Genomic DNA, 27991 nt, shown 5'->3' with positions numbered 1-27991 from the left:
CCATAGGGAACCTGTTGCAGGAGCAGGGATTTCATTCCTTCAGCTCTCCTGAGCTAAACTTGATGCAAACCTGGTTCTGCCCTATTAAAATCACTAATTCAAGAGCGGTGAAATCAAAGCCTCAATCCTTGTGCAGCTGAATTTCCCCTGAAACCAGTGGGAGTCTGATGGAAAAAGGGACTGACAGAAATATAAATGAGGGTGGAAAGGGTTTTGATTAAAATCAACAAGAGCTTTAACTATATAAATCAGATGAGACCAGGCCCTTATTGACTGCCATATTTTAAATGTTTTCAGAGAAGCACATTTATTTTGCAATTGTACGAGCAAAGGAAATGCAATTCTCTTTATTAACAGATGTGGTGGCTTTTTGAAATCTTGGAAGCAAAAGGATCAAGCTTTAGAAGTGCTTTGGGTATAATTTCATGACGTACTGTTGACTATGCTGAATATATTTCCAGAAGCACAGTTTTAGATGTTTGGTTATTCCAGTCTGAATATCTAGCTCATGTGTAATTCCCGATAAAACCATTTACTGGAGCAGTTGCAGGACTGGACCTAGTTTTCGTTCCATTGCAGCACGTGTAAGAAGCGCAGTCCGGGATCGCTTCATTCATCCTGAATCGCTATATAGCAAATTATGCAAAATTACCTGAGTATATATTTTTTTTCTGTTTTTCTAAACCTTCGAAGCCATTTCGGACTTATTACCCATTCACCACGATAAAGGGGAGGGTTGGTTTTGAGTTCTGGAGTCAGTCTCCGACAGTCGGGGAATTTCAAAGCAACTTCAGGAGTCTTGAGATGAAGTTACTCCCCCGCGCACCTGAAAGGGGTCTGACTCTTCCTACCACTGGCGAGTGAGGATTGTTCAGGGAGATAGCTTTGCAATCAGTCTATTTTTTATATTTTCTACTAACTGCAGAATTGTGAATCAAAGTTTTCATTCCTTTTCAATGATGACGAAACCAAATGTACACATTTAAAAGACGTTCACAGAGTAAGGAGAAGAATTTTTGAGTAAATAGTCACAATAATCCAAATCTAGGGGCGGGGGGGGGGGGATAATATATCGCACAAACTGCAAAGGAAGTTCATACAGGAAAGCTGTTTACAGGGGAAGCGTATCACGTAAAGAATGTAACATGGTGTAGGAAGTTATTGCACTACAGAATTTATATGAAATACACTTTTTTAAATAAAAAACACAAAAGGCCTTTTAATGCTTCGTTGTATAGAACACAGGAGCCTCTGTGCTAATGCAACAATCTCATGCACTGTGTCCTCACTTCAAAATTGGTCTCAAAATTCGAACATCAGCGATGTTAGAGAGGTGATATCTGACCTAACACTGGAGCAACTGACTTGAGCTTTTTAGCACAGCATTACCCAACCAAGAGCGTGTCCAGAAAATTGTCTTTTTTGCCTATAACATACATAAATCAAAATGAGAATTGGCTTCTTTGGTCTTCTCTAACAGGTAACGCTGGGCAACGTATTTTTATTCCTTGAAAAACAACTATTTCTTTTAAAAGTAGGTCTCTCCCCCAACATGTAGACTGAGCTTCTGTTTCCTTAGGTCTACTTGAAACAAGGTTTGCCTTTGAATTATTTAATTAACTCCTTCAACCCCATCTCTAAACTGCAGTCCAGTGCAAGTGGCAGTTGTCTTTTTGAAGCCCTATTACAGTCAGCCTGGTAAAAATGTCCAGGGCCTACCTGACTGGGTTTTTTCATTTATATAATTTTTGAATAATTTGGATAGAGAACAAAGTTTAAAATTTTGATCATGCAAAAAATATTTTAAAAGCAAAAGAATGCAAGAATTATGGTTTTTTTTCAAAGTAGCCAGCACAGATCAAGAAATGCAAATACAGAAAAGGGGGAAGGAAGGCAGAGAACTGTAAGTAAACATGGCATGTTTTAATATACTATATAGACAAGAGATATGATAAAACATTTATAAAATAGTCCTTGTTCACACTTGGTGAAAATGCCGGTAGCACAAGATTTAACTCCAGTCCTACCCCATCTTAATTTTTATCCCAGAACCAGCAGATTTTCAGGGATGTTCTTACCCACTCACCGGCTACACGAACATCCAATCTGTAATTGTTTTTCAGAAGACTTTCCTGAAAAAAGAAGATACTGTGTGTTCTTATCTTTGTTGCTCTTTGGAATTCTTCCCATTGCCCTCCAAAGACCAACCTTCTCTTCCTTCTTGGGAACAGTCAGACGACAACCCACCACAGGAGGTGATAGGTGTGTCTTGTTTATCAGGAAAGCGTTTTGGGGAGTCTGGTGCAAGTGGCCAAATTGACTCTATTGCATTTGAACCAAGGAGCAAGAACCGAGTGTCGTTTCTCTCCGTTATTGTTGCAGCTCTACCGTTTCACAGCTTCACGTATTTTCTAGTTTTCAAAGGCTCCAACTCCTCCAGTGTCCCCCTCAACCTGCAAGATGTTTCAGTGCTTTTGCAAGAGCTTTTGTGAAAGCAGTTGACTGCTAAATGCTGTTAAAAGAGCCATCAGTGTAGGTGTGAATATTTGTCTCTTGTCCAGTAAGTTTTTATTACTTAGTGATACTCAGCTGAAATGCTTTCATACTTTAAAGCAGATCAAGTGTTCTGGAAGCCAAATCCTTCGCAGCCACTCTATCGGTTTCCTCGATGAAGAAAGGTTTGGTGATTGGTTAGAGACAAAATTGTTTGCATCGTGTGATGGTTTCTTGTTCAGTAATCGTACACCGTGTAACACCTGCAGGTGGAGTAACATCCTTGTCTTTGCATTTGTTCTGGAGCAGGTTTATAGGATATTTTTTTGGAAGTGTTGTGTTATGATATTTTAAGAAGTATTACCCTTTAGTGCAATGGAGATTTCTTCCAAAACAGCAGTGATACCTTATTGTCCTATATTATTAATTGCTATTTAATTTTGTTTTATGACTCCTAACACCGATCGAGATGGATCCCATTGTAGAACAAGGAAGTAGCACATAAATATTATTGCTCTTTTTAATTATAAGTAGCTAAAGATCATGCCATTAGCTAACACTTAATTCAAGAAGATAAGATTATCCTAATTATACCTATGAACCAAACAGCATGGTGACATGTTGTTACCTTAGACATTGACTGTAGTCCTGTAGTTAATGTAAACCCTGAATCTAAGAGCAATCTGGGTAATTAATTTCATTAGGGTAACTTTTTCCACACTACAATGGTTATTGCCTCCAGTCCATGTAGTCTTGGCTAAATCCCTTACTCAAGAAAATGTTGCCATTGTCAACAGTGGTATTACATAAAAAGAGCAATATAGAGCCACAGATTAAATTGTCCCTGGTGTGTTCTCCAACTTAACCCAGGTGGAATCATCTCAACATTAAATTCTTGATAACCCTTGGAGAGCTGTGGTTTGCCGTTTGGACCACACTCTTAAATACTGCCTATTTCTGTAGTCAATTTACTCTAAAGTTGGTGTTCCATTTGGTTAAGACAGTACAGACAGCACTAAAGCAACACTCTCTCCAAAGCAGTTAAATCGGTGGAATGATTAAAATGACTTAATAATAACTCTTACTTTATACCGGTATGAATAAAAGCAAACGGCTGTGCAACTGGCTAAGCAGGGGTGGAGGAGCAGAAACCCAGCTCGAGTATTTTGTGTCGATCTACCACGTCTAGGTATATTTCCGTTTGAATCATCAGTCGAAATTTATTTAAACTGGGGGGCTAGGAGGGTTTTGATCGTGTGCTTAGTTGTTCTGATGTCTAGGATGTATCTCGTAAAAGGTAATGCAAGAAACAGAAAGCCTATTCCTTATCTTACATTTTTAACAATTTCAAGGCGAAGGACATATATCTTATAGTGACATTCTCGCTCAAAGTTTTGCTCAGATAGCATCTCTCAGTGGAGGTTCGGAATACAAAACATTTATGCCTGTTCTTGAAGTCCTTAAGCAGAACGCCAATGGGAATTCTGCCTGTATAAAACTGAAGGATGGAGCAATACATTATAGCTTTAGGCAAAAGGAACAGTTTCTAACATGTATTACAAAATAAAGAAAAAAGCACTGTTGGGGACATTCGTGGGTACTTCTGCTAGGATGCAGAGTTCTGGATTTATACCTCTAAATTTTCAAAGAGTTATGCAGAGTTTTACCTATATAACTCTTTCAAAAGTCAAAGGAGCCATGCTGATAAGCTGAAACATGGAGGGATTAGTGTATAAAGAACCTAAGAGTTGAATAAATAGCCTATTGCTTTAAGATCACTGTAAATATCAACTAAAAATATGTACTAATTCATGTTTATAAGTTATTACTGTGTTAGTTTCATAGATACGGTAGCATGACGATTATTAGTTTCATTGAGTTTAATGACCTTTACTTTGTATTCCTCTGTGAATGCTCTGAATGCTGCAAACAAAAAAAAAAGCACAACGGTATTTTTTCAAGTTCTCTTGGCGCGATAGCAGTGTCTTCACTATTGTTCAATTTTACAGAATTAGCAACATTTCATCATCGATTGCTATATTAACAAGAGATCTTTCTTTAAAAGAACTGTCACTAGGAGATAAAAGCATCTGTGATGAGTCTTGTCTGATCTCATTCATCTGCCTTTACAAAATGCCCCAGACATTCGACGGGAGAATTTGCTGCTTTTGCTTCACGCATTGTCTGTATTTGGGGGTGGGGCAGGGGAATTATAGGGCATTTTGCAATGGTAATTGCATCAAACATGCTTTTTTTCATTATTACTGTATTTGTTAGAAACATTTTGACTTTATTTCTTTTTGTAGACAAGTCTGTCGGACAATAGCTTTCCTTTATCAGCTAACCATCTGATTCCATTAGACTAATAACTTCTCACATTTAGTGGTATTCGTATCAATGTCTCCATATCAGCTGCATTTTAACTTCATAAAAAAAAAGAAAATGTGATTATTATTTTTGTCATACTAGATTTTTGCTGATCAACTAAATATTTCTGCACCAATCTACATATTAATATGCATGTTGTAGTCTGTACAATTGTTCAACATCAAAATATCTGTTTAATTTATGTCAAATGTCTGTAAAATAAATGCATTGTTCTCCATTTCAGTCTGATAGAATAAGCAGGATACTAAATAAATGTGTAAATGAATCATCTGTGTCTCATTTCAGTTCTCTGCATGAAACCACTTTACATTGAACATTGCATATATACCAAAACAATAATTCCATAGTGTCTTTAGATTTCATTACTTGACAATATTATACAGGGATCTCTGGCAGACAATGTGTACAGAAATAAATCATTTGGCTATGCAAATAAAGTCAGAATCCATTATTTATAAAAAAAAAAATAATAATACAGTGCTTCTAAGCCTTTTTTTTCCTCCTTGTTCAGCATTACTGCTAATTACTACTCACACTGTCATAGATACAAGACCTCAAATGACTTTACAAGGGTGAGTAAACATTATTGCCTGCAGGATAGAAAGCAGAAGCGTGGAAAGATTTAGCAGCCTTTTTTTGGATAAGGAAATGTAGGTACCTCAGCCTAATATTCAGAGGTGGTGGATAAACCAATCTCTGTTTAACTTACCAGTAAGCAGCAACGTAGCTTGGACCCCAGCACTTTCTTGCCTGAAGTTGACCAATTTTTTTATAGCTCTAAAACTGTGAGAGAAAATGTAAGTTGTACTGGGAATTAGTTTTCTCCTTCAAGATGAGTCGTGGAAATAACTAATTTTTTTTACAGGCAAAGTTTTGCTGCAAAGGCAACTGTAATAGAGCATCTCGACCATTCAGAAAATAAGGAATATGATTTTTCTCATCTTCAAAATAGAAAGCTGTTTTTTAATTTCTACACCTGAACGGTACTACAATGAAATACAAACGGAGGCCCAAACTAGGCCCTTTGCTGATTACAGTTATTATGAGGGAGCTTTGGCATGCTTTAGCTTCACAACCCAATTGTGCTATATATACCTCAAGACACAGTTCACTGCACTGCAGAACTTCTCCCCTTTCAGCTTTTAACCTAAGGGCTCCCTCTCCGAACGTGTAGCACTGTAGAATCATAGAATTGCCTGGGTTGGAAGGGACCTTTAAGATCATCTAGTCCAACCATCAACCCAACACTGACAAAACCCATCACTAAACCATGTCTCTACGCACTATGTCTGCCCGGCTTTTAAGTACCTCCAGGGATGGTGCCTCAACCGCTTCCCTGGGCAGCCCATTCCAATGCTCAATAATCCTTTCCGTGTAAAAATTTTTCCTAATATTCAATCTGAACCTCCCCTGGCGCAACTTGAGGCCATTTCCTCATCATCCTGTTCTACCTCAAACACATTCCTGCTTCGGCAGGGGAGTTGGACTAGATGATCTTTAAGGTCCCTTCCAACTCTAAAAAATTCAGTGAAATTCAGTGAAATTCCCAACCTCCTCTTTCCTTCAAAACAAAGCCCACACCCTTCTTATTGCTGGTCCCAGTCTCTTCTTCTTGGCATTGACCCGAATAATTTCATTTCAAATAAAGGATTCTGAGTTTTATGTATTTTTCAATAACCAAGCAGTTTGCAGCCCACAATCTATCCATGGTACGTGAAATTATCTCTAAAACTGCAGTTCTAGGTGGACATTCCACCTGCCCCATCGTTCCACCCTGCAGTGAGACCTGGGCCTCGTGTAAGTTACAGAATCACACAGAATCACAGAATGGGGGGGGGTTGGAAGGGACCTCTGGAGATCATCCAGTCCAACCCCCTGCCAGAGCAGGGTCACCCACAGCAGGTCCCACAGGAACGTGTCCAGGTGGGTTTGGAATGTCTCCAGAGCAGGAGACTCCCCCACCTCTCTGGGCAGCCTCTTCCAGGGCTCTGCCACCCTCACAGGAAAGAAGTCCCTCCTCATGTTTAGATGGAACTTCCTCTGTTCCAGTTTGTGCCCGTTCCCTCTTGTCCTGTCCCTGGGCACCACTGAAAAAAGACTGGCCCCATCCTCCTGACACCCACCCTTTCAGTATTTATAGGCATTGATCAGATCCCCCCTCAGTCTTCTCTTCTCCAGACTAAAAAGCCCCAAGTCCCTCAGCCTTTCCTCATCAGAGAGATGTTCTAGTGCCCTCATCATCTTTGTAGCCCTCTGCTGTCCCCTCTCCAGCAGTTCCCTGTCCTTCTTGAACTGGGGAGCCCAGAACTGGACAAAGTGCTCCAGATGGGGCCTCGCCAGGGCAGAGCAGAGGGGGAGGAAGTCCTCTGACCCCCCAAATTTTGACTGTACCGAAAGGAGACCAAGTCACACAGGAGAAACGGAGTGGAAATATTTTCCAATAATCACCAAGTCTGGACAGTCCAGGGGCCAGGATACACCACTGTAGTTCAGACACAGCTATGAGTCAGTCAGGCCGTGAGATTAGAAGATCTTTCTATTCCAGCTATTTTATCGTTTCCCATCTTCTCCTCCCCCTCCATTCCTTCATGTGGAGCTCATTGCAAAAAAAATATCCAGCATCCCAGCACCTCACCCCAACTCCCCAGCAAGGAATGGACTTGATGCTAGGAAGAAAATAAAATACAAAAAAATCTCCGCTATTTTATCTGACCTGAGGCTGAACACGAGTGCAGCCAGAAAGCAGGCAAGCTATTTTCTGCAAAGCTGCAAATGTGGTTGGGATTAGGACCTAAAGAAAGAAATGTTCTCGGCAGATGAGGAATACAGCAGGTCACAGAGATCACACAGACAAAGTACCGAGATGTGAGCGGGTTAGCGTGTAAGTGCCACCCTCTAATCTATTCAGAGGAAGACTTCAAGCATTTCTAGTATAAATATTAGGAAAGAAAACAACCCAAATAGTCAGGATACCATTACGTTAAACCTTAATTTACTACATAAGCTTAAATCATGTTTCTGCTGATTCTCCGAATGCAAATTTTCATTGAGTGTAGAAAAAAATGAATCGAAAGTTGACTAAAATTTGTTCAGACCATTTTTTGGTCTGTAGAAACCCATGTCCATTCTTCTACCTTAAAGAAAGACAGAAATCCAGGGAAAAAAAATTAGGCTATATTGTATTATGCAGTGGGTTGGGTGGTTTTCAAAGGTTTCAGAGTAGGACCTAAAGGTCTTCACAGGCCACAGGCCTCAACTGCCTGCGTAAGAAAATGGTGAAAGTGTCTACAAAAAAATTCATTACCTATCTGTGGTGACAGCAAGCCAGTTTCCAGGCCCTGGTCTTCTGAAAGAGTTTGCACACTTAACTCTCTAAACTTTCTCCACATGAAATATCAGCTTTTAATGGTTATATTCCAGACCAGCTGTTAATAGAGCTGACTCATTTTTAGCTTGTCAGTGAATAAACTTTCTCCCAGTAAAATAACTCAAATTACCTTTCAAAGAGCACTTTTAGTACTTACAGGTTTTCATCCAAGCACTGAAATACCAGCAGACTTAATCTATGGGCACCACAGAACCCACAACTGAAATTACTTCCACAAATAGGCACTGAATTTTCAAATCAGTTTCATGTGAGCTGCCACTTTTCAATATTTCCGCACTATTTTCTCGAGTCGTACACTGAAACGATACCAGAATTGCAAAATGTAAAGTTACTTTCATCAATTGGTGATAAAAACACTAATCAAAATCATAACTGCATCTGGCAAGAAACACAGAGGGTGTGACTCATATTTTTGTTCATAGAACCATAGAATGGTTTGGGTTGGAAAGGACCTTAAAGATCATCCAGTTCCAACCCCCTGCCCTGGGCAGGGACACCTCCCACCAGACCAGGTTGCTCAAAGCCCCATCCAGCCTGGCCTTGAACCCCTCCAGGGATGGGGCAGCCACAGCTTCTCTGGGCAACCTGGGCCAGGGTCTCACCACCCTCACAGCAAAGAATTTCTTCCTGAGATCTCATCTCAATCTCCCCTCTTTCAGTTTAAAACCCTTCCTCCTCGTCCTACAGCTCCCCTCCCTGATCAAGAGTCCCTCCCCATCTCTCCTGGAGCCCCTTTAGGTACAGGATTTGTTCTGCACTAGAATAAAAAATGGTAACTTTGACATTGTCACTGAAAGCCCATTGATCAGGCATAAAAGTCCATCCTCAACGCCCTTCCCTCGAGGGCTTCCCTGGCTGTTGTCTGGGGTTGGAAGGGACTTAGCCTATTCCTTTGCCCCCATGGATTATCTCAGGGGACATTGCACCCCCCGTGGGTGCCATAACTGGAAATCTGTCAACCGGAGGGAAGTCCAGCCTGACCTCCAGCGCAGACCGGGCATTTGGGCATTTTCCAATGCTTGTTTTTAAAACCAGACTGAATTCCACTCAGTCCTCCCAAAGCCGTCATCTGTAGATAACCAGCATTACACAAGAAGCCCCGATTGAACCTGAAATCCAATCATAATGACTCAGTATCTATGAAAGCCTTACCCACCCCAGGGCTTTTTGTATTTTGTCATTATGTGTTAACAAAACCCTACTGCTGAACAGGGCACCCTGAGCCAGTGAAGACTGAGAGCCTGCTTGAATGGAAAATTTGTGTACCTAAATGATTCAAAGTTGAACTCTACATTCATAAAATTCTTTCTTTTCAGCTTTTTGGGAAAAAGCACTGCACAAACAAGAAAGCTACACACTCCCCATGAAAATATAAAAGAATTGCATTATTGGCTCATGGTAACTAGTTTCACTGAATTTCACTGAATTTTTTTTTTAGAGTTGGAAGGGACCATATAGATCATCTAGTCCAACTCCCCTGCTGAAGCAGGATTGCTTAGAGAATGCTACTCAGGACTGCATCCAGGCGGGTCTTGAAAATCTCCAAAGAAGGGGACTCCACACCCTCCCTGGGCAGCCTGTTCCAGGGCTCTGGCACCCTCACCGTGAAGAAATTCTTCCTCATATTCGAGTGGAACCTCCTATGTTCCAACTTGTGCCCGTTGCCCCTCGTCCTGTCACTGGGAACCACTGAAAAGAGCCTGGCTCCCTCCTCCTTCAACCCACCCTTCAGATACTTATAGGCGTTAATAAGGTCTCCCCTCAGCCTTCTCTTCTCCAGGCTAAAGAGTCCCAGCTCTCTCAGCCTTTCCTCATAAGGGAGATGCTCCAATCCCTTAATCATCTTTGTTGCCCTTCGCTGGACTCTTTCCAGTAGTTCCCTATCCCTCTTGAATTGGGGAGCCCAGAACTGGACACAGTATTCCAGTTGTGGCCTCACCAGTGCAGAGTAGAGGGGGAGAATGACTTCCCTCGACCTACTGGCCACACTCTTCCCTATGCAGCCCAGGATTCCGTTGGCCTTCCTGGCCACAAGAGCACACTGCTTGCTCATTGTCATTTTGCTGTCTACCAGGACCCCCAGATCTTTTACCAGAGGACTTTCACTGAACAGTCACCCAAAGTTACTCATGCTTTATGGAGTAAAAAATAGACGCTATTAATGAGATTATGAGAAAAAACAGTCTGCAGTTCTGTTAGCCAACAACATTAGAGGGCCCAGAGGGAACAAGAGTTTAGTCCAGTCTGCTAAATTGGCTTATAACTACAAACTGACTTTGTCTTAATGAGGATTTTATCTGGCGTTAGTTGCTACAGGTGAACTAAGAGGTAGTTATACGTGTATTTTCTTCTCCTTAATGAAGATATGACCACAAGGAGCAACCAGAGAGACCAAAATATTTGTTAGTCACCAATGTGCCTTCAAGTGCATTAATCTGTTTCATAAAAAGCATTTAATCCTGTTGAACTACCATAACTATAAAATACATCTCATTTGCAGAAAGTAAAGACAAATCAAAGAGGAACAGCACCAAAGGGAATACATTTTTAAATTATAATAAATAAGCATGATTTGTTTTGTTATTTCTCACTCTCCATCCTCATGTTTTCTACATATTATCATTCTTCCCACACTGGGAATCAGCACAACAACCATTTATTGCCAATCTCTACTAAACTACCATTTAGGTATTCCTATTGCAAAAAAAAAAAATCGGGTTGAGTTATGTTATCACTCATTTAAACTACTAATGAAACTGTTGTTTTACTTCACAAAAGAAATCTATTTTTATAATTTTCTCTCCTATGTTAACAGTTTTCAAATGGCAATTTGCAGCTATTCTTCACAATCTCATCCCATGTCCGTTTGTTTCTACTACATGGCAGGAGAAGAGCTGTTGGCTGTGAAGTATCAGTACAGTATCCATATCCGTGCTACTACAGTTAAAAAAGCTTCTTAAGAGATTATTGCAACTCAGTGCATTCATTAAGGAAAAGGGTTCAAAGTGAACATTACTCTGATTGGACTCTGGATAATCCACAGTGAAAAGAGCCATTATGAAGGCCCCATCTGCAGGAAACGTTTCTACATTACTAAAGCATCTGTGTGAGCCGATGCAGGCAGGACGCAGGAATAACCACAAAACCATGGATTAAGAGCAAAGAACAAATTTAATCTCAATACCTCATGGATCAGGGAACCTCTGAAGCAGCACCTGGGCAGAGGCAGGCAAGCAGGGGACGCAGGCATGGCGGAGCAAGAGCCCTTGTTAGCAAGAGAGTCCTTGTTAGCAAGAGTCCTTGTTAGCGAGGGAGTGTTGAGAACGAGAGAGCTCCCACTTGCTGTTTGGGCCTGTATTCCAAGGATTCTGGCAGGCAGAGTTTTCGGCTGTGCTTTGATCTCTTCAACAGCAGGGCAGGAATCTCAGGCGTGTTCGATAAGGTGCCCCTGAGTCCATCCCAGGTGTTACCTCAGTGCAGATGTCCTACTTGTTGAGCACACAAAACTAAGCAACAATTAGTGTGATATTTGTGTTTTCCACCACCCCACATGCGAGTCGCTTGAGCGTGTTTACAGTCCTCCTCGCCGATCTTCCGTTACTTTCCCACAGCATCCAACCACAAAACACAGATCCACAAAGAAGTAAAACTCATTTTTTCCATTTTAATCTTTTACTGTTGTTGGTTTAATGATTTTTTAAAATATCTAAAGAAGCAGGCCTAATTGTACCAAAAAGAAAAGAATCATAGAATCATAGAATGGTTTGGGTTGGAAAGGACCTTAAAGATCATCCAGTTCCAACCCCCTGCCCTGGGCAGGGACACCTCCCACCAGACCAGGTTGCTCAAAGCCCCATCCAGCCTGGCCTTGAACCCCTCCAGGGATGGGGCAGCCACAGCTTCTCTGGGCAACCTGTTCCAGGGTCTCACCACCCTCACAGCAAAGAATTTCTTCCTAAAATCTCATCTAAATCTCCCCTCTTTCAGTTTAAAACCGTTACCCCTCGTCCTATGGCTCCCCTCCCTGATCAAGAGTCCCTCCCCATCTCTCCTGGAGCCCCTTTAGGGACTGGAAGGGGCTCTAAGGTCTCCCCGGAGCCTTCTCTTCTCCAGGCTGAACAACCCCAACTCTCTCAGCCTGTCCTCACAGCAGAGGGGCTCCAGCCCTCGGAGCATCTCCGTGACCTCCTCTGGACCCTCTCCAACATGTCCATGTCCTTCCTGTGCTGAGGACTCCAGAGCTGGACACAGTGCTCCAGGTGGGGTCTCCCCAGAGCGGAGCAGAGGGGCAGAATCCCCCCCCCTCGCCCTGCTGGCCACGCTGCTGGGGATGCAGCCCAGGATGGGGTTGGCTTTCTGGGCTGCCAGCGCACGTTGCCGGCTCATGTTGAGCTTCTCATCCACCAACAGCCCCAAGTCCTTCTCCTCAGGGCTGCTCTCAATCCATTCTCCTCCCAACCACCATTTGTGCCTACGAACTGTGTTTTCAGTTCTCTAATCCCTTACCAGGATGCTACACGACAGAAGCATCTTGTATTTGTGTCCCATCTGCCAGTGGCAAATCTGAGGACCACTTGAGCAAGTGACTCCACATACATAGATGTACAAACACCCCCCCACACACCCCCACAGAGCACATATGGAATCTGGCACTGTCTTAGCACAGCAGTCTGCAAACCAAAACCATGCAACACCTCGCCTACAGGCTATAATACAGCTACTGTCTACAGAGACGTCTCAGTTCACTGAGGCACAGCAGAAAGGAGGATCTCACAGTTCTCACAGGTCCAATCGAGAACCAAAAGGAGTTGCAGACCAGGACACCACCTGTTTTGCCCAGGTGGCCAAGAAGGCCAACAGCATCCTGGCCTGGATCAGGAACAGTGTGGCCAGCAGGACTGGGGCAGTGACCGTCCCCCTGTACTGGGCACTGGGGAGGCCCCACCTCGAGTGCTGTCTCCAGTTTTGGGCCCCTTACAACAAAAAAAGACATTGAGGTGCTGGAGCGTGTCCAGAGAAGGGCAACGGAGCTGGTGAGGGGTCTGGAGCACAAGTCTTGTGAGGAGCGGCTGAGGGAGCTGGGGGTGTTCAGCCTGGAGAAAAGGAGGCTGAGGGGAGACCTTCTCGCTCTCTCCAACTCCCTGAAAGGAGGGTGTAGCCAGGGGGGGTCGGTCTCTTCTCCCAAGGAACAGGCGATGGGACAAGAGGAAACGGCCTCAAGTTGCACCAGGGGAGGTTCAGATTGGATATTAGGAACAATTTTACACGGAAAGGGTTATTGCACATTGGAATGGGCTGCCCAGGGAAGGGTCCCTTCCAACCTAGGCAATTCTATGAGTCCGTGATATCATTTTCCATGCACACAGAAAAAGGGAAATGTTAACACCTGCACATCACTGTGATTGCTGTATATATACATATATATATATATACACCTGGCAATAAATTAAAGCATACGTAAACTAGAGTAATTTGATTCGGGCATGAAAAGTTACATCTCCAAAACAAGAAGTTTCTTACGGCAGCAACGGTAGAATTACTGCTTTAATTATTACCCACTCTTGCTTGCCTGACCCTCTCCACTTCTCTGCAGGTCCATAAACCATCCCTGTTTAATCACTTCAAGCAAAGTTCCGTGGGTATTTTTACCTTCATAAGGACTGGAAAAATGCTCCACTTTTTCCATGAAATATTTCAAAACTAAATTGAAAGTTACCCACATTTCTCGGGGAGGACAAAATAAGATTCTCAGTAATGAAAAGAAATAAAGAGCTTAGTACATACAGAAAAAATCAATTCTATAGTGTTAAAAAGTAGCAGAAAAGAGCAGCTATTGCTTTTCATGTCTAAGCCCTCATTCTCACCCACGAAAACGAACAAAGGAAAAACAAATTTAAAGAGGCACCACTGCATAAATATGAAGCCACCTCTGCTTTCTGTGAGAAAAGTTTCCCCGCAGTTAACAATAAAGTGATTTTTGGATAATCAGCATGTCTTCTTCTCCTTGGAATTTCTAATCAGGACTTCTGCAGAATTAAATCACAGAGACTGTCAGCAATGTATCCAGAGCCCTGAATGAATACAGTTGTAATTCCAGGAGTGCATTAATGTTGTAAATTAATTTGACATTCATTGTGATGTGTCTGATCACGGCAAACTACTTTGTTATCGTGCATATGTTCAGAGGTATTGCCTGTCACAATAGCTATTTAAAACAGTGTTAAAAATCTAATGAAGTCTACCAACCTCCCACTTTTGAATTTTAAACAACAGTAGATGATTCCCCTTTCATTTGGAAGCTTGGGTTGATAACAGTACCAGATTCAGTCTCACCCACTCAAAAGAATCTCAAATTTCGGGTTTGCTGGTATTAGCTACAACTCATCTTCTCTGTCACTTTTACAGATACACAGGTATTTCTCTTTTCAATATTTTCACAGTATTTAAAGTTGTTGCAAGTCCATTCTCTTTCTCCCAGTCTGCTAAACACATTCGATGTTCAGCTAATCAGTAGAGCCAAAGAACTGTATTTCCAAGACCTTATTTTCACACTGGGAACTGTTTCAAAGCTGTTAGTGCCTAGTGCCTGGCACACTGAGCAAAATAAATAAACACATAAACAAATTATTACTTTTAAACAAGCAAAGTTTCTGAGAGGTCTCTAACAATCATTTCATGGAAATAGAGTTACCTCAGCTGAAATTGTGTATCTCAAGGATAATTCCATAGAAAACAGTGCCAAATATCAGTCATTACTCACTATACCAGAGATACTGGTATTCGGGCAGTGACTCAGGGATTCACAGAATCACAGAATGATATGGGGTTGGAAGGGACCTCTGGAGATCATCCAGTCCAACCCCCTGCCACAGCAGGGTCACCCAGAGCAGGTCCCACAGGAACATGTCCAGGTGGGTTTGAATGTCTCCAGAGAAGGAGACTCCACCACCTCTCTGGGCAGCCTCTTCCAGGGCTCTGCCACCCTCACAGCAAAGAAGTTCCTCCTCATGTTTAGATGGAACTTCCTCTGTTCAAATTTGTGCCCGTTCCCTCTTGTCCTGTCCCTGGGCACCACTGAAAAAAGACTGGCCCCGTCCTCCTGACACCCACCCTTTCAGTATTTATAGGTGTTGATCAGATCCCCCCTCAGTCTTCTCTTCTCCAGAATAAAAGACCTGAGTCCCTCAGCCTTTCCTCATCAGAGAGACGTTCTAGTCCCCTCATCATCTTTGTAGCCCTTTGCTGTACCCTCTCCAGCGGTTCCCTGTCCTTCTTGAACTGGGGGGCCCAGAATTGGACACAGGAGTCCACTGTTTGATACTCAGAGATGAGGATGTGCCAATGGACATGGCTGGTGAGGATGTTATCAGTTACACTGTCTTTTACTCTATTTGAGTCTTTAACGTAGCTCTTCAGCTGGGGGAGAATAAAACACCTATCAATTCCTTTTCTGTGTGTGAATTAATCCCAGCAAAGGGGAGGAGACCCTGCTGAGTTCATTATATGGAATGCTATAATACGTTTGCCTCTAAAACTGCATTATATTAACTGAGAATAATGCAACCTTTATTCTTTCATACATATATTAGTTTAATAAGCCATTAAAATGTCTCATATTTAAAGCGTACAATGAGGAGACCTACAGTCTCAGCTTCAGAAATCATCCAAATACCTTACAAGTGCTAATAGCACTCTCAACAGGAGAAATCTAGCCTTTCCTTTATTTTTAAAGTCCCCTTTCATTCTGTTCCATAAAACACATTTATTTACAAAGACAGCAGGAGAAATTAAGTAATCTAAGTTAGGAAAGGCAAAACAGGAACATGCATGTTGGATAATACCCTGCTCCTGATCAGGTCCCAGAAAATTCCACTCATGTTCGCTTACACTTTCTCTAGTTAATTAATCAGCAGCTACTTCCTTTCCCACCGATTAGAGTTCCATAAGGAATCTGTCCCCTTGGAAGCAACAGCGAGTAATCCACAAAGGGCCCACGTGCTTTTGCAGCGACCTCCAGAGCTCCCAAGCAGGCTCTCACACAGAAACGCTGGGTTTAGACCTCACGGTGGGAAATCCCCCGCGCTTCTCTGGCCTGTGACTGCAGACACGGGAGTCACTGGTTCAGCCTTGCCCCTTTTTGCCTGCAAAGTCCAAACCATTAGAAACCACAGCAGACGCACGCCCCGGAGGATCAAGGAAAGGCAGAACACGGTTGCAGAGCTACAACTATTGTCTGTCGCAGACCAAGCTCACCCATTCTATTTTTCTCCTCTCAGAAATGTACTGCATCTAATTGCTTCTGTATGACTGACTCGGGAACAATAGGCATAAATCTGTAAAACATCGATATGAAATTATGCTTGCATAATCTTGGCACACTCATAAATAAAACCTTTCACCCAATGGAAAGTTACTGTCAATAGTTTCTAGACAGATGTGATTTTCTAAGATCCATTATTTTTGAGAGTATTCTATCAGGATTCTGGTCTGATCCTTTATTTATATATACAGTGAATAATTTCAGTAATATTCTTTTAACGCAACTTTTGAGGCTCTGTTACTTTGATTTTTCCATCATTCTATATTGCATAACTATTCCCATTGAACTAATTAAATAAGGTACATTACAGTAGAGCAGCATTTTGGCTGATTAAGGCTGTATCAACAGTATTAAACCATCTCTTTCACTGTTCTTTGAAACTAACTGCATATAATACTATACCACTGCTGGCATAACTAAATGTATGTTTCACGGTTGTAAGGATTTTAATCTATCTATTGGTTCAGTTGGTCTCATGGCTCAGCACTGCTAGCAAGATAAAAAAAAAAGATCCTATGCTGTAACACTCTGGAGAAATTATAGTTGGTGAGGCAAAAAGCAGCTTTTTCATGCAATAAAAGACTGTAGTCCAACAGGCCTGAAAAAGCTGAGCAGCTCTTAAAGTGCCTTTTAGGCAGAAAAGACAGATAAAGGGATAAACTGGACTAACACCAACAAAAACTTCAATAAGTGAAAGGGACTGTCTCACTCTCTACACCTCCGTGAAAGGAGGGTGTAGCCAGGGGAGCTCAGTCTCTTCTCCGGAGGAACAGATGATAGGACAAAAGGAAATTGCCTCAAGTTGTGCCAGGGGACATTTAGATTGGATAGCAGGAAAAAATTATTCACAGAAAGGGCTGTCGAGCAGCGGAACAGGCTGCCTAGGGAAGTGGTTGAGTCATCATTCCTGGAGGTACTTAGAAGATGTGTAAATGTAGTGCTGAGGGTCATGGTTTAGTGGTGGACTTGGCAGTGCTGCGTTAACAGTTGGACTTATCTTAAAGGTCCCTTCCAACTTAAGACAATTCGATGATTCATTGTATCTACCAAAAGACTATTTCTCTGTCAAGTCTCAGACAGGAAAATTGTTCTGGTCTGCAGCATTTGCCTTAAATTGTTCTCATTGTGGATTACCTTCTTTCTCTTTTAAAAATGCACAAAAGATTGCCTTCACAGAGAGATGCACTCCACACCCCAACTAATTCAGTCCCTCTTCACATTTCATCCTGGGAATCATTGCCAAGTTAAGGCTTCCACTTTCCAGTTTCCAGGCTCTGCATCACTGACATCTTCTCCCTCCTTCCTCCAGCAGCCTTCTCTCTCCGGAATCCACATGAAAACAGGCTTCTTACGGGAAGCCCTTCACCTCACGCATGCACAAACACCTACATTTTGCCTTTTAGCCTCCCAGGAACTGGGGGACATGGCAGCTCTTACGGTCACCTGCTCCCAGCAGGACATTCCTTCAACCTTTCAGCCTCTGACACCAAAAGACATCTGCATTCATGGCTAAACCAAAGGTCCTCAGGACGCACCAACAGCAGGGGAAAGTTCTCAAATCACCAGAGGCCAGCCGGGGGACGGTCCAGAACCATCCTGCCAGGGGACAGCAAGGCACTGCGAGGCCCTGGCACGGCATGGGCCGCGTCACGTCGGTTATTCAGCTCCGCGGTGAAGGGGGTGCCCTGCAGAGGGGCTCCCACAGGCCAACGAGGCAGTGTCGGACGCGCTCCGCCGTGGGACCCGCTGCCCCGGGGCCCACACGCACCGAGCGGCTGCAAACGGCCGCGCCGCTGCCCGGCTTCTCAGAGGGCTGAGGGGCGCGGCCCCGCCCACCGCCGGAAGTGACGTTTGCCGGGGCCGGCAGGAGGCGGTGGCCGCGCTGAATGGCTGCCGCCGGGGTAAGGGGCGGGGCTGTGTGGGGCGCGAGGCGGGCCGTTGGCGGGGCGCGGCCCGCAGCCGTTAGGCGCGCGAGTTGAAGATGGCCGGGGCGGCAGGAGAAGGCGGCGGTGGCGTCTGTTCGCCCCCGCTGGCTGAGGTGGAAGCCGTGGCCGCGGACTGGATGCTGGAGTTCGCCTGCTGCTGCCTGTGCCGGCACTTCAGGGAGGGGGGCTCGGCGGAGTTCCGGCGGTGGAGGGACGTGGCGCAAGGTGAGGGGGCGGCGGCCGGGCGGCTTCTGAGGGGGCCGGGCGGCTTCTGAGGGGGCATTTGCGACTTTCAAGCAGCTCTGAAGGCAGCCTGTCCCTGCAAAGCGTGAGGGGCAGCTTCCTTTAGCACACTGTGCTTTTGCACTTCTTGTTCCGCGTAAGCGCATTTTATGAATGTATGTAGCCTTCTACTGGCAGTGGACGGTAGCGTTAAGACGGTTTTCAGCTCTTTTGAGGATTTCAGAAGATTCCTAGAACGCGGGGTGGCCTGTTGAGGCGATATAATGGTATCAGCAACATTTGCTCGTAGAGGAAATAAAGCTGGGGTTTTTGCTTGCTTGTTTAATCCACGGGTGTTTGAGTTTAGCGTGCAATGGCAGCTTTGCTGGAGTAGGATAATCCCAGTTTTGGGGAGTTTTCATGTTTTGGTGAACGAGACCAGGGAGGGAAGCAAACTGAACTGTTCCAAGCAAACAGTGATTACTGAGGGGTTGGGGGGCCGTAGATCCTTAGGTCACTGGTTCATTTCTCTCTCAAAGGGCAAAGACCCTGATGAAATACCATGCAAACGACCCAGATTGTGGAAGTTGAGAGCATCTCCCTGCTCTGAAGGGGAGAGAAGTAAAAGAAAGCATCTGCCATTCATTTTGATGACAATCCTGGCCCGAACCACAACAGGGGTGAGGACTTTTAGGTGACGAAGTGTATATAAGCGTTGGTGTTAACCTGTCTTCTTGATTCTGTGAAGCTTGAATGTGTAACGTGGTTGCCTGTATCAACAGTTACTGAAGCAGAGGCCTGGGCTGCAGAGAGTTCAAGGGTACTGAAAAGCTGGAAGAGGATTTAGTGAAGAGATGCAAGCATGTTAAAAAACAGACTAGAATTATTTAAATACACAGAGTTCCTTGAGTTTATAGTCAAGGATATGGTAGAAGACTAGAAGTATTTCAAGGAACTGTAGTCTACCAGACAAAGGTGGAACAAGTCTGGTGACTGGAATTTGAATGGAAAAACGTGTATTTAAAATGAGAAATACTTAAGAGTGAGGGTAGTTAACAGATAGAAGAAAATGTGTAGGTCTCAGATAAATTTGATGGGTTTATGATGGCTTTTTTGCTAGAAATAATCTTGAAGATACAAGGTTAGAGGTTTGGGGGATTTCTTTTTGTGTGTGTGTTCTTGACTCAAGAAAAAGCTGTAGTATGCCTTATTTAAACTTTTGCAAAGAACAGAATCCAGTGGCATGCAAAATTATTACTAAGATTGATATGAGAAATTGGAAGAGGGAAGAAATCTAAAAATAAAGTACTTTGAATGGGGGGCTGCTAGATTAAATTATTAATGATGCTTCTTTGTGTTTGGCCTTGGGACTATGCCTCAGGGGGAGAATTATAGTGAAACTTCATGAAGAGGTAGGTGGGAAGCAGAGACACTGTCAACACAGAAGCAGACTGGAATACCTCCTGGGAAGAACACGAAGGCTTTTGAGGGCTGTATTAGTAAAAACAATTAATTAAATTGTACAGAATGCAAGGTCACGTGGAACTGGGAACTAATAGCAAATTTGGAAATTGTTCCTGCTCTGCTTGGCAACAGAGGAAAGAGTTGAGCATATTGGTGTTATAAGGTTACAAAGTCAGAAGTGGAAGAGTCAATGGGAAAAGCTGAGCACAGTCATAAGACTGCATTAGAAAAGTGGGTGTATTTTTTTTTCATAGAAGTATAGTACTATTACTGTTGCATATGTCAAAGTGAGACCTTACTGAAATAATGATTGGCTGTCAACATGGAGGTCAGCTCAAACTGAGGCAAGTGCAGAAATGTAGGAAGGCTAAAGGAACAAGACGAGCTGTTTTGTTAGGAGATGAATAATATTTCTGTATAACTCTGTACACTGCCTAGTAGAAACAGCTAGGATACCTGGGATTAAGGATTTAAAGACAACATGGCAAGGTTACATGCCTTGCCTACTTTATCGTGCCTTAACAGGATTATTATGGTCTACATACTCGAACTAGCTTGTGTAGGTATCTATGTGGCAAGGAACTGGGTTTCTAGAATTTCTAATGAAAGGCTAAGATGAGGTACATTTGAATGGCCATAGGGAGGAAAGCAGTTTATGATTGAGGGCACTATTAACAATCAAATTAATTGAGAAACTGCCTTGGGGGGTGGGGAGGGAGAACAGTCTAGAAAAGATTACTGAGGCTATGTTTCTCTCTGTTTGTTGGCACTATTTGTGAGTAATTGCTGCTAAGGACCTGGTATCCATGCAGTAAAGATTTAAAGGTTTCTTTTTCTTTGGACTAGCTCTCAAGGAATTCAGTTTGTGTCCTCAAGACTAGTCCATTATACAAATCAAGCACAGGAAGTTTCCTTCAAAAATAAACCCCTGCTCTGAATTAAAGCACTGATGTAGGTGCACCTTAAAAGAACAGAGAAAGCTGAAAGATCTCAAGCTGCCAAGATGACCCCTTTTTGAATTGTTCGGCTCTTTCTGCCTAATCCCAAAACTTCCAAGCTCTGGCTCCATCTTCAGGGCATGACGATGGTACTTATCTCTATCGCTGAACTCATCCTAACTCTTTCTGAAATGGAACTCCATTGTCTGTTATGGAAGGCACAAGAATTTGCAATTATAATGAGTGCCACTTTACTGCTCTTCTAAGCAATGTTCTTTTTCTACTTCCTATTTTGACTATAGGAATTAAAAGCTCTTGTATCACCTGTCCTCACTGAAGCAGTTGTAAATGTGTTCTTCCAAGTCCAAATGACAATATCCTGCTTGATGTTAGCTTAGGTAATCATTCGGGACTGTTAATTGCTTTGTAATTTCATGTTTATCCGTTGTTCATAGGAGACAATCATACACTAATAAGCAAGTAGGCTGAGTACTTCCAAGTACATCAATGTGTTATGTGCTCTAGTTGTGTTGTTGCAAAACTTGGGGGTCCCATGCTCCAGAATCCTGGCTTTTGCTAGGCTGCTACCAAAATGTGTACACGAACGCTTCCTAAACTAGGGTGTTCAGTCTGCGGCTTAGACAAATCACTTGACACATTCTTCACTTTTCATTTTGACTGTTTCTGTATTATGCTGTGAAGATGAATTACTACATCCAGCACATTAATATATGAAGTTCACAGTAACCAGCATGATGGAAATAATCTTATGGTGGCCCCCATTCTAAAAATATATAATGATCCTTGTGACCTTCCAGCCTTGTGAGGAGGATTTCCCTTTTAGATTTACACTTCTGACTAAGCTCTCGTTGTACTGCTTTTGGTCTGTCCGTTGCTATAGCACCATGTGTTAACAGTCTGCATGTGGCTCTTGTTTTGTGGGCATTCCACAGAAATGTTCTTTGGAGCAGACAGTTGTCTTTCGTAGTAAGCTACTGAGCAAAGCAAAACTTAATTTATTTGTCTAAGATACCATGGTCTTCTAATTTGATGAATATAAGCCTACGATGCATCTTACCACTTCTAGGTTACTGTTACAAACTGGAAGAGGGATAGGTTTTTCTGGTCAAATTCTTAAAGATGATTCAAGTTCTTTTAACGTGGAGGAATACTAACTAAATGTGCTTCATAGATTTCCTAATGAATTAGAAATTTAGTAGATTATTAAAGCCTGGTAACACAGTGTCTTGTATATTTCTAGCCACACCGGGGCAGTGCTGGAGCAAGACTGACTTCTCTCTTCTTTTCCAGCTCTTATTAATGGCCTCTCCAAAATACCTACACATCAGAAGAAAACGGTGTATCTCTGTCAGCTGTTGATAAGAATTGAAAAAGGAAAAAACCTTGGTAAATGCTCTGATTCTTTTTTTTTTTTCCCACTTGTTTAAATAGATTTGCGTGGACTTGCACAGAGGTGTGTTAGGCTTTCATGTAGCCTTTACTGTACATATAGATATTTTAAAAAAAGAAAATTACTGAACTGTACATTTTGGATTCTCTATATTCCACAAGTGAGTGAGCTGTATGCAGGACTAGTGTTATTCTGTGCTGACTGATTTAGCTCCTTTGAGTTTGAATGACTAAATGCTTCTTAAATTATATGTATTTTCTTGCCAGAGCAGCATCAGCAAAAGAAATATACTGGAAAAGATTGACTAGCTCTTAGTGAGCAATATTTGTGAGTTTAAAGCACAGAATTATGTTGCTTTATGCACATGTAACTCTAGAGGTTAAAGTAGAATTGACAGTAGGAATAAAAATATGGATGAAAAGGATGACTGCCCTTGTTTCTTATGCAAAGCTGTAAGACTTCCAGCTGGCAGCAGGTCCTTGGGACTCTTATTTGCTGCAAGGTCTCCTGTTTGGCTGTATTCACAACTCACTGGTTTAGCCAAGCTGATTTTGCTTCCATGCTCAAGTTTCTGGAAGACTTGACTTTCTTGCTGCAGGCTTTCACTGTTTGATAAAACTCATTGGAATTTAAGTTCTTCAAGAAGTGGTCTTGCCAGCATAAACGTGAAAGAAAAAAGCATATTCTAGCCTAGCACTGCCTTGTCTTTACAAAATGAAATTTCTTATGTTGCTTGTCAGGTAATAACACTTCTTGATTTAGTTCAACTTGAGAATCAAATTCTAGTATTTAAAATAGTCCATCATATAAAAATTATGAAACTTTTCTCATAATGCTTTAAAAGATAGTATTGTATATAATACTTGGGAAGATGACTTCAATGTGTGTTTATCTATAAGTGTAGAGAATGACCTGTGTGGTGAGGAAGATTGCGTGTCCTCTGTAGGTGTTACATCAGATGTAGTTGCACAGTATGCATGGAAAGCTAATACATTGCATGATAGCTTTCCTAATTCTTTTCCAATTATTAAAATATTTAATCTGTACTGAGCCTTAAAGCAGAGCAAGCTGTTCTAGCTGCTCTTTGAGTTAAACACTTTAAGTCATTTTAATATAAGAACCAATGTGAAGGGTCATATTGCTTGATTGAAATAGTAATTAGAGAAACACAGAAGTCTTACTTTTTTTAATGTGTATATATACATATAATACTATTTAATTTTTTTGTGTTTGTCTTACTGTAGTGGATATCAAATATTTTTTATTTTTTCAGTGTTGCTTAATTGTTTACCTTCTGTCTGAAAAATACTTACTGTATGGAATAAGAAGACTTTGAGAGAGATTCTGCTGTGATATCATATAAAATGAAGGAATAACTGAGGTGATGGCTCAGTGAACATCTTGAGCAAAGCTGGCAATGCCATGGGGGGGAAAAAAAGCAGTCTCGTGCACCCGCCAGCTCCTACTGCATCTGTTCTGTTGGCACACTCCCTTGTGCAGATGTGCAACAACCAGGCTGGGAAACTTTTTCTAGAGCGTTGAGGGGGCAGTTATTTGGCTGGGATAGATTTCTGCCACGACTGGTCACTGATCCTGCCTGCTGGGAGCTTGTGCAAACCCTGGTGATAGCACCATTGTACAATGATATGGGAGGCTGCTTCTGCTTTTTCAATGACACCCCTGTTTTAAGCTGTTTGAATTTCCCTCTCAGTTTAACTCCCTTCAAATATAACAAAAAGTTAAGACATGGAAACATAGAGAGAAACTCGGGGGGAAAAAACCACTTAGGGTAGTGGTTATATTACAAAATTAACAGTACCGATGCCAAATGTTTTTATATCTGATGCCAAACTTAATGCAAGAATATTGTTAATGCCAGCCCAATGATTCTAAAATTAGCGCTATTGCAAGTGGCATTTTATGTGTCTGCTAATTATTGTTCACTTAATCTCCCTTAAAAATGGACCAGTAACATTATTAGCAAGGGTAGGAAGAACCAGTCTCTCTGAAAAGAGGGCAGTTACTTCAGGTCTCTTAAACACAAATGAAGAGAGAGACTAAAAATTATTTCAGGAAAAAGGAACCGAAATTATGTATACTACATATTACTTTATTGTGCATAAATAATGTAATATATTTTGCTTTATTCATTAAGGTTTTTAAATACCTTTTTTCTCTCTCTCCCCCCTCCCCCCTTCAAGAAAGCCATTTTGAAAATGATCAAAGAATTTCACCTTTGGAATCTGCTCTGTCTTTCTGGACTTTACTTGAAAGGGAAGAAATGAAACTGGAAAAGCTTCACGAAGATATTCATCGTTTGATTCAAATTCAGGTCTGTGTGACTTACTCAAAATTCTTCAGGGTGCTACCTATTCATCCTGCTAAAACGGCTCCTTTTACAAAAAGCTGGGGCTGTTAGCACCTGAACTAAATTTTCTAAGTTTGTTGTATTTTTCAATTACAGAGTAAATAGATCTGTACAGGGGACCTTTTCTTGTCTAAATTGGTTCCTGTTTGTCCTAATCCAAAATTGTTTCAAAAGCTGCCAATCTGGGGAAAAAAAAAAAAAAAAGAGATATCAAGAGATCAATTTAAAAGCACTAGTATATTGAGCTTTAAAATATATTATGAATAGCTCTTTTTTGGGGGGGTTAAAAATATAATTATTTGTATTAGAAAACTTTTGATTTCAAAGGGAAACAAAAACTCATTGACAGCTACTGGAACTGTGAAAGTCTTTCAGGGAAAGGTGAAAGCATTACTTGGTAAGTAAGTATGGGATATTTTGTGTGAATTGGGGGCCTTTTAAATGCCTGATGGAGAGGTTTTAGGCCTTTATACGTGAGGTTTAATATTGCTTCAGAACTAGGAAGTCTTACAAAGCTGTGAAAGTGACTTCTCTTGGTTTTTTTTCTGAATCTCAGGTGAAATGTATTTCAGCATATCTTGTTATTATATTTGTTGTAGATTATAGCAGTCTATATGGAAAACGGGTATTTCAAGGAGGCTGCTGAAGTTCTTGAAAGGCTGTTTACAGACTCGGAAACAGATAAGGTAGTAACTTGTTTAACTTGCACTAAGCTCTCCCTTTTCAGAGGAGAAGAAGGGAATGGGTTTCCAAAGCTAGCAAATGCTACCTGTGTGGCTTTGTCCTAGTTACTGTCTCTGCAGTCACTTACACACCTGTGGCACTTGCAGATAAAAAGGAAATTTGTGGCTATGGGATTGATAGAAATAATGAGTAATTTGGGGAGTGAAATTCTTCTGGCAGCGGTTGTTCTTTACTGTGGGCAGCATCGGTCTGGACTTTCCCACTTCGTGTGAGGAGTGAGGTGTCACTACAAAATCTGGGAATTTGATATTGTTGTTTTCTCAGAGTAAAAATAGTATAAACAAGCTGGTAGAGGCATACTAACTCCCTAATAATCAGTCTGCTGACTTTTTCTGAAGTGTTGCAGTGCGCTCTATTTGTCATCTCTGATTAGTGTTCTACATACAGAAGCATCACAGGGCAGGAAAGCTCATTAACATCCGTAGTACAGAGTGGATATTATTATGCCTTTATCTGGAAAAGATAACATATGTGGATCTGGCCACCTCCTGGTTTGACGTTGACTGCATCATTCAGAAAGATTCAAGTTTAAGTGCATCTCTCTTTAAAATAATAGAAAGTGCACACACCTTAATTCACTGGGATGGAGAAAAGAGCAAAAGGCAGACTGCAAGGAAAAAGAAAACAAAAATGCAAACATGCTGCCTCTATCTTCCTCTGGTATATTAGGACACATGTTCTTTGTAAATAGCAGCATGTGTATAACTTACTCTTCAGATACGCTCTTACTGCAGCCTATGCTTTCCAAACATCTGAGTCTTTTGAAGGAATAGTATTCAAATTCCTAAATAAGAACGCAGCCTGGTCACAGAAGTTAATTCTTGGCTGTATTGGGCTCTGTAAGATTCAGAGTGGCTGACTGATCATCCCAACTTCATGTTTTGTCTGTATTGATGTGTTCTTCATGAACTGTTCTTTTCCTGGACACTGTAAACCCCTTTGAATGGCAGTCCTTTTGCGGCAGCAAATGAGAAGAGAGAACCCAGTAATGAGTGGCCTTTTCTGGGTGTTTTTCCTCCGCTGACAACCTTGTTTTCAATGTTATTCATAAAGGGAATAAAAATGAGGATCTCTGGAAAGGTACATGTGACCATTTACTGAGCATAGGAAGTAAACTCCGGGTATTATGCCAGGCTAACTTTAGAACCCTTTCAAACTGTAGCATGAAGCTGTATAGGCATATTTAGAAAACTATATAATCATTGTGTTTAGCTTTGTGTATGTCCTGTTTAGCATAGATGCCAATTTTACTGCAGGATATATTTTTGTGTTGTATAAAGTTGTCCTTTTCTTAGCCTTTACGGATGAAGCTGGCAACTGTAATCAAAAGCAAGGATCCATACGTTCCCCTTCTTCAAAGCTTCAGTTACAAGCTTTTGATAAGTAAAATCAAGTCTTACATTGAACTTTTCATGACAGAAAATGAAACCAACTTCTTAATACAGGTATGTCAAAACTATTTTTAAAACTTATTTCAAGAGGTACCAGTAAGATTAAATAGATTTATACTTTCAAGGGAATTGTTTTGACAATATTCAGTTGTTGTATTAGATGAAAAGGAAGCTTTATCTTCCTTTGGATTATCTTACTAGCTATAAAAAAAAAAGGATGAATATATGTTTAGGAGAAAGTAGGAGTAAGAGTCCTCTAAAATATCTTTTGTTAATGTCTTTTCCACAGCTGTTTTGATTAGAAAAATAGTTAGGAGAAAGGCATAATTAAAATGAGATCTGTGATTAGTGTATGTTTAAGAGAAGCAGTTCTGATCTGAGACTCCTTACAAGATAATGTAACTATATATTTAATGTCTATTTGGGTTAAGTCTTTATGACTTCGCATACTAAAACTAAAAAATCAAGACCTGTTAATTTGGCTAAAAGCTTTAAGAATGTCAGGGGAGTTAGGAGACAGAAGACTCTTATTGCTGTTTTCCTGTAAATAATAATAAAAAAAAAAAGCTCCTTACAAACAATCTTGCTCAAAAGTGATTTAAAATTGGCAAGAGCGACATTCCTTCTGCAGTTCATCTTCAGGAGGATTGTAAAGAATTTCTCCTATGTTACTTCCTATAAAAGAATATTGAACTAGTCAATTACAGAAGCACAAACATCTAAAGGTAATAAGAAGCAAATTATAAATAAACAAACCTGAAGCGCCCCTGGGGTTTTCATTTTCTTACCAGAAAGAGAGACTAGAGAACTTAAATGCACTCAAAGTATAATATAAAGAATAGCTTTTAATGGTTTCACTCGACTAGCAGTTTTTCAAGGCTATCTCTTTGAACCTAAGAGGAGATGGAGGTTTGGAGGTTTTGGAGAAGGCCCTGAACT

General features: G+C 41.6%; 1 protein-coding gene across 1 annotated transcript in view; it reads left to right on the top strand.

The window, feature by feature from the left end:
• The first annotated feature begins 18519 nt into the window (after window positions 1-18519).
• The window catches only part of TERF1 (telomeric repeat binding factor 1), a 25151-nt gene continuing 15679 nt past the window's right edge, over window positions 18520-27991 (top strand). The window contains exons 1-5 of the mRNA XM_074146477.1: window positions 18520-18739; window positions 22450-22545; window positions 24751-24881; window positions 25517-25603; window positions 26957-27106. Coding sequence (XP_074002578.1) covers window positions 18571-18739; window positions 22450-22545; window positions 24751-24881; window positions 25517-25603; window positions 26957-27106 — 633 coding nt within the window. The 5' untranslated portion in view covers window positions 18520-18570. The remainder of the gene's footprint in view (window positions 18740-22449; window positions 22546-24750; window positions 24882-25516; window positions 25604-26956; window positions 27107-27991) is intronic.

This window comes from Numenius arquata, chromosome 4 (assembly GCF_964106895.1).
Source record: "Numenius arquata chromosome 4, bNumArq3.hap1.1, whole genome shotgun sequence".
NCBI classification, from domain to species: Eukaryota; Metazoa; Chordata; class Aves; order Charadriiformes; family Scolopacidae; genus Numenius; species Numenius arquata.
Note: the sequence above shows the minus strand (reverse complement) of the source record. Positions and strands in the feature narration are given on the sequence as shown.